General features: G+C 41.9%; 1 protein-coding gene across 2 annotated transcripts in view; it reads left to right on the top strand.

Annotated features, from left to right (window-relative positions):
• Positions 1-4,205, top strand: part of LOC115595586 (anoctamin-4) — a 62,438-nt gene extending 58,233 nt beyond the window's left edge. For both annotated transcript variants that reach the window (XM_030440240.1, XM_030440239.1), the window contains 2 exons: positions 256-462; positions 1,750-4,205. In XM_030440240.1, coding sequence (XP_030296100.1) covers positions 256-450 — 195 coding nt within the window. In that variant the 3' untranslated portion in view covers positions 451-462; positions 1,750-4,205. The remainder of the gene's footprint in view (positions 1-255; positions 463-1,749) is intronic.
• The last annotated feature ends 3,713 nt before the right edge of the window (positions 4,206-7,918 follow it).

Below are 7,918 nucleotides of genomic sequence, written 5' to 3' on the forward strand. Positions count from 1 at the left end.
ACATAACATTATGGTATTAGTTTCTCCTCATTCTCTATCGTAGTAGTCTTGACAGAAAACAGTTGCATCATTATAGAGCTGATAACATCTCGCTGCAGCTCTGCTATACTGTCCATTGGGGGCCATGTGTTTTTTTTGTGATTTTCCATCGTATCACGTTGAAGATGCAGTTTAGAATATTATTCAGTATTTAGTCTATTTGAATGCAGAGGAGCGGCTCTGGCATTTGTGACAACGCACTCTTGTTTTTCGCAGCACATGGTCTTCGCCATCAAGACCCTGATCGCGTACCTGATCCCCGACCTTCCCAAGGACCTGCGAGACAGGATGCGGCGGGAGAAATACCTGATCCAGGAGATGATGTACGAGGCCGAGCTGGAGAGGCTGCAGAAGGAGAGAAACGAGAAGAAAAAGAAGAAGGACAGGGCCCATCACAAGGAATGGCCCTGAACGCACCAACTGGTAAAACAGTTTGGACACAGAATGATTCAGTTCTGTCTATGACTTGCGTGGGCTTTTATTTATCCTGTTACCACAAAGGAATTTACTGTTCGCTAAGCCCCCTCACCTGACATGCCAAGAGCTATACGTTCCATCTGAAAAGTGTGGGCGGTATATTGTTTTTGTGGCCTTTTCAAAGAATCAAATGGAAATTCAAAGGAATGGATTCGGCTGTGTGTTTATCTGCTCTGATGTTAGCTGTAACCGGCAGCATGCTTCGCTAGCTTACATCCTGCAGTCGTAAAACCAATAAGTCTATCATTACTAATAAGGTGTCATTGGAGTCAAAGATAGCCCAGTTCACAACCAATATATATGCTCTGCACTATTTCCCTAATGTGTGGAAGTCAGTCCTCAAAGCTATTTGAGCTAAGGCTAACGTTAGCATCTCTGTCGTGTTGTTTATTGTTAAATTGTTATATTACACCACCACTGCCACACCTCGACTAGCCCTCACTCAGGGCCTTTTCTTTCGCAACATTAAAAACTAAATCATACTACTTATAAAAAATACGAAAATGTAAGTTGTGCAGTCAAACAGGCTTATTTTAGTTTGAAACAGCCAGACTTCATACATTTTCCCTCCGTTTACCTACCGCTAAACATTAAAGCAACATTATGTAGAATTTGGCTTTTTGTGCAATTTGGCGCCGCCCACAAGAGCGATGCCAATGTCATTAATACAAATCCCAGGCCTGTAACAGTTTGTCAGATGAAATTGAGACGCTAACTACAAAAAAATCAGAATGATTTTGAAGCATAATTTAAGATAAAAGGGTTAGATAATTAAGTTTTTAACAGTGCGGCTTATTTGGTGCAGCAGGTCTACATGGCTGATCGACTTTGTTCCCCTTGTAAATGTAGCATTAGCCTCAAGTGTATATTTACGATATATGAGAGTCAACTCGATGTTTTTAACCATTTCACTGAGGTGACATTGAGCTTAACTGGCTAACTAGCTATGACAAATAAAATCAAGGAGCCATTCCTTTTAAAATGTACTTGGCCTTTCAGGTGTTGATTTGCTACCGTGGTCATTTTAAACTGCATTATGTGCCATGCGAGAGCGGGAACTCCTGACATGTGCATCTTCAGTAATTCGTTGGAAAATGAATAAAGAGCTGGTATCAGAGTTGCTGTACCTCCAGACATCAAGTTTATAAAAATAGAAGTTAAAATATTGAATGTGTAACCCTGTATGTTCCCTGGTGTTGACAGGCATGACCATGCAGTTTCTCTTCTCCCCAGGGTATCAGCTGGTGTTTGCTTGTCACTGCACAGTGGAGGGAGGAGAGGAGCGCTGGGTTTCCTGCATGATACTGGACCCTCACACCTTCCTCTTGCCACGTCAGACCAGCACCTCTTAGTGGACAGTTAATGAACTGCATCCAGCAGGGCCCCTCGGTGACCATAGAGCCCATGTGTTTGCATACATAACGGACGTCCTCTCGAACACTTGGCAGCGGGTTTTGCTACTTTTTTCTTTTCTTTTTCCTTTCAGATAGTTTCTACCACTCTGGACTCACAACAGCGTATGTCTTCAGATCCTGAATGTAGATTTCAAGCGAGACTAAACTTTTACAGATTTCTTGTTTTAAACAAGAGAGCTAACTCTTCCAAGCTTACTGAATGACAAACCCTGTTTACATTTCTCCTTGTTTGAGGAGGTCACATTTTGCTTTATTGTAAATAAAGGTATTTAAAATGAATGTCAGGCCGTGTGCTCTGCTAAAAAAATATAGTGCAATAAAAACTAGAGAATGCAATTTCTTCAAAAAAATTGCGGTGGGATTGCTGGCTGCGGAAAAAAGCTGACGCTGAGCTGTATCGCTTGATGTATAACTGGGCGCTAAACTGCATTGCTTGAAAAGCCGGTAGCTGAACCGTATCGCTTCGTGTGCAGGCGGGAGCACAAAAACATCCCTGGGTGGATGGCTGGGAGCTAAACTGCATTGCTGGCTTAACGTTACATGAAGGAGCCACTGAAGGTGTATTAATAGCTTGAATAGTAGGAAGGGGATCAAGGATGCAAGTTATATATTATAGGTGCTGAAATGAGATTTATAAGTGTAAGTTGAATGTATGAAGACGGTGTCTTGGTTGGGTTAAGGGCCTTTCAGCTGAGATCTAACGCTGCTTTCCAGAGTCCCAAGATCAGAGTTGCTACTAGTAAACTCACCAGTCCATCTACCCAGACTTCATTAGGTTGAAGTTGTCTGACATCACACAACAGTGGCAGCACCCAAGGGGAGACTGTAGGGTGCATTTAAGACAACTGTATTTGTATTAGGCCAGCCAGAGGCATATTTAGACGTTTACAGATATTCAAGGGCCGAAAAATGAAATGGTATAATTGCGCCTGTTACCTCACGCAGTGTTTTTCCACTTTTTCGCTCATAAATGCAAGGAACTACACACAGATTCGAGTGTGTAGTGGGCTTCATGAAAACTTTAAGAATTTTAAACCTCTGTCCAACTTTGGCTGGAACGCAGCATCAGGTCCTGCCTTAGAGGGAGATGAGTTGTGTATGTGTGGATGACTTAAGCTGAAATTGGAATACACCGTGTCCGCGAGTGAGCCAGGGTCCGTCTATTGTATGTTTCGTCATCGGAGATTACTCGTTCATTTGACCACTCGGCTCAAGAAGAATATGTCTGAATATGTGTGCGTATGTGTGTCTAACACCGGTGTTGCTGCCTTAAAGCCGTCTGTGAGATACAACGCGTGACAGCAGTTCCACCAACAACGTCACTTAGTTGTTTTTATACATTTAAACACGAGCATGTTTCTCCTCTATAGTGTAAATGCAGTCTGGACGAATATGTTTACATTCATGAGTCCCGTCTTTGTAGGGTCATGACTCCCGAGGGACTCTTGGGTCCGACGGGTCGCTTACTAGAGATTCACCGAGAGTCAGGGTGCGATGAAAGGAGCTGAGACAGCAGTCGCTGTTCAGAGTGTTTCCGTTTGCGTGTTTGTCTGTGATGAAGTGACAGCGAGGGTGAATGCTGAGTGAGCCCTGGGTCACGCACTTCAATAGATTAGGCACAAGTCAAAATCTAAGTTATTACTCAAAGAGCGTAGTTCCTGTCACCTGCAGAGAGAGTGGACTAGTTGGTGTAAGATATGTTCGCGGTGTCAAGGTTTAGGCAAATAGAGCAGCCTGATAAAAGTCCTCCTTTCTGTTTTGGTCCTTAAATGTCGGCTCTCGGTTGACTTCCGGGTCAGTTGGTTGGCTCTCCTGTCGCTTTGAGGCTCACAGTGCAAAAACAAGAGAAGATGCAATAAGAAGACACGTTGTTCGAATGAAAACATGTCGATTCAAGATTGAAAAAGAGGACGTTGAAGAGAATTTCCTGAGACGAATCGAGCGGTTTAACCCCTCTGAGCATGACATCGCCCACTCTAACTCTGCACATTCTGTCCGTTCATCCGGACGAGGGGGAAATAAATGAAAAAAGATCGCCTTTCAGAAAGTCTGAAATATACAAAGTGTATGTTCTCAAAAGTGGAATAAGGAAGAATAAGGATGATCGACTCTGACTACAGATGGGACTGCAACTGCTACCCAGCAATCCCACCAATAAAGAGACAAAAAGCAACGTAGAGATCCATTCTATCCGAGCTGTGGCGGGCAAAAAATGCTTTCCGTTTGAATCTAGATGAATAACTGCTGTAATAAACATAATTTATTGTAAAGAAACGTTTGACTCTGACTCGATATGTGTGCTTTTCTTTAGAATCGTCAAACAAGGTTACGAGGTAGCTGGTATTTAGGAACAACCCTAACACCCCTACAGATATACAGAGGGCTGGTTATCTTAGTCAGCAACCAACAAAGAAGCCTAATGAAAGAAAAAAGGTAAAAAAAAAATTATAGGGAATGTGTTCAATTGGTATATCTCCAATTCATGAATGTAATTTGAGATAAGACGAGATGTTCCTGTATTGATCACCTTTGGGAGAAATTTGCAGGTGACACGACAGTACAGAGTGAAATAATTGAGACAATAATAAAGAGATATTAGAGGAATAAAAGAACAATTTGAATGGAATATATAATAAATGTATAAGAATAAAGACGAACATACTATATACAGTAACTGTCCTTGTGTGTTCATAACTTGTGCAATATATTATAAATGTGCCTATCTATCTATCTATCTATCTATCTAGTAATTTGGGAAAATGGGGGATAAAAAACAAAAAGGAAAGTGAAAAAAACAAAACAAAAAAGACATACATACAACATACAAATTACTGATTACATAGTTCTTTCCAGGAAACTTCTTGTAAAATACTAGAAAATATTCGAAAAAATGTTTAGATACACACAAAGTGTATTTTACAGTCGGTTGTGTGACACAGAGACGAAACAACGGCACTAATAATGTAAAATGCAGTCAAGAGGAACAATCCAATATAATTTATAGAAGATTATTTTGGGGGGTATTTCAGCTTTATCTCGACACTGACAGCTGGGGAGAGAGAGAGAGAGAAAGAGAAGGCAGGGTTCTCAGCTGAGGGTCCGGGCTGGAATCTAACCTGACCACTGCCGCCGGGAGGATTAAGCCTTGTTCTCAAGCTATCAGGTGAGCCGTCAGAGCACTCCACACTGCAGCGTACGTAATGACACGACCAATCAAGTGAACACTAAATAATATCTGTACTTATTTCTGGTTAGAAGGACATGATGTTTTATATATTGTGCCACATGGTTAAGTCATTTTGATATATTTCATTCTAATGATTTTATTGTATCCTGATGACAAGAACTTATTCATGCTTTTTCCAGACCAAAATTTTCTTTCTCCTGAAAATAAAGAAAATATTCACTGATCACACATCGCAGCTGTCTTTTTAATCACGTTCAGGGGAAAGACCCTGAAAAAAAGTCTGACCAGAAACCGAAAATAAAATGTGATTTATTAAAGGATAAGTTCCTCCAAAAAAGAAAACTGTCTGTACTTGTTTAACCCCACGCTGATGGAAAGTCAGCTGAAGTTTCGCGGTCCACTAAACATTTCTGGACCTTTGCAGCAAAACAGTGTCGCAGCGTTCTTCTTTACAGCTGAAGTAGATGGGGACTTGTTTTTCAAATGTAGGACAAACAAAACACAAAAAAAAATATGAAATGAGTCCATGTCTCAGGAAACTCGCGATCTCGGGGGCTTCCAGAGACAAGCTGCACGGAGCTGTTCAATGTTTATTTTTATTTTTTTTTTAAAACAGGTCCTCGTCTACTTCGGTTGTTTTTCGGTGAACGATGTGACGCCGTTTGGCTGCGACGCTCCAGAAACATTTTGTGGTGAGTCAATAATGACTGAACTTTCATTTTTTGGCGTGAACTTTCATTTCCTAACAAAATGCCCCAAGTGCTGATTTTAAGCCACTTTTCTGGCTGAAAATTCTGTGGAACAATGCTGAAGCTTTGATTTACTTTATTATTCTAGTGGCAGAAAAGTTGTCCTTTTACATTTCACTTGTATTTCACAAAAAAACTGTAATAGCTTTTATCCACCCGGATGAAGATTGCAGTGTTCGTGTGTTAACTCCTACCTGATCGCTAAAATACCTAAGACCTGACCTCAGCGGTAGCTCCAGCACATGTGTGCAAGATAAAGGTCGATGATGCAAACCTGTGCTTCTCTTCCACACCAGCAGAGGGCGGCAGAGTGCTGTGTTGCGCTTCAGCCTCTCACATCGATTTACTGACTAGCGTCTCATGATAACACGTTGTCATAATAATGATATCATTACTTGTTTGAACATATGTTGAATCAAACTGAGTTATTCCCGCATTTACATCATTTTTCTTCCCCGCACCGTCGAGGAAATGAAAGCAAGAAAATGTGTCGACCGTATCAAAACATCCTTCAACCTTCACAGAACAAACAAGATCCGCTTGCACACTCAAGCCAAGCTGCTTGCTCTCCCTCTCAGTGCAGATAACGGCTTTACATCCACCCTCATCGCTCCATTATTCGTGGCAACGATGCAGAGTTTGTAGTTGATATCTCGTTGTGTTAATGTGTTTGCGTCACATTCTATATGTCGGACAAGACAAAGTCACCCGGGGCCTGCATTGTGCTGGACGTCCCTGCACATGCACTTTTAATACCCCAACACATCTGTTTGTACAACGGCGATCACTATCTGGTCGTTCTGAACATACAAATAATGATAGATTAGAGAGCGCAGGCCTGTCCTCCAGCGTGGATTACTCCGACGAGGTGGCCCCCTTGTTCAAACTCCATTTTGATTATTAAAAGCAGGGGACAGAGGAGGCAAACCGTGTTTTGTTTCCTATTAAGGCAACCCTCCTCCTCCCTAAGAGGATTACCCCTGACACACGCTCAGGAGTTACGTAAGGCTGTCAGGGGATAATATCTGACATTTCCTCACATCCTGCTTTTTGGCAGCTCGGCACTCTGGGAAATTGGTGTGGTAAGGCGAGGGGTGGCGGACCCAGTAGAGCATGCAGCGGGAAAGAAAGATGTTGGTGGCGTATATGTAGGACGGACAGGCCTCTCATCGTGTTGCTGTATATTCAGTTTGTTTGGCCTGTGATGAGGGTGAGGATCAGCTGTTGTCGGAGCTCAGGACGGTCTGTTCTTCAATCTTGATTTGCGTCTTTTTCCTGGCAATCTTCCCCCAGTGGGCGACACAATTTGAAGTGGGAGGTGGCGAGACACTCTGCCTCTGCAGTCATCTGTACGAGTGAGACAGATGCGTCTCTCAATACTTTGTCACACAGCTTTGATTTGCAGTACAGTACTTGAGGAAGGCTAAATTTCCGTTCCAAGTTCTCATCAACTTTTTTTATTTCACAGAGGAGCGATAGAAAGAATCCCGACTGGAAATGTCACAAGCTGGTATGGTTTGTGCACAGCCCAGGACGGGAGCCCAAAGGATACCAAAAGACATCAAGCGCCCTCAGCCACAGTCTGTTCACCCTGCTGCCATCTGACAAAAGATACAGAAGTATCCGCTGTTGTGCCATCAGACTCAGGCTGTGCTATATAACACTGCTATATAAAAAATTTGCTTGTTTTATGATGTATTATTTGTTAAACCATCCATATAATTATTGTCTTTTAGAAACTGTCGCAACAATCTTATTTTCTCCTCCAAAGTGAGAAATTTTCAGAAAAAAGCTGCACTAATCAATATTTTCTTATAAACAATCGATCAAATTTCTTTATGTAATTTTAAGGTTTTGCTGATAGTGACTAACTGATGGAGAATTATCACTAAACTATGTAGATCTCCTCAGCGCCACAATACATTTTAGCATCTTTCAGCTCCTTGTTTTGGTTTCACGGGCAGCGACCTCATTGCCTTATTTGACATCTATACAAGATTAACTAAGTCTTTGGTTTGATAAGATGGACGTAGTTCACATTCAGCTGTGTT

The sequence above is a fragment of the Sparus aurata genome, chromosome 14 (genome assembly GCF_900880675.1).
Source record: "Sparus aurata chromosome 14, fSpaAur1.1, whole genome shotgun sequence".
Classification (NCBI taxonomy): domain Eukaryota; kingdom Metazoa; phylum Chordata; class Actinopteri; order Spariformes; family Sparidae; genus Sparus; species Sparus aurata.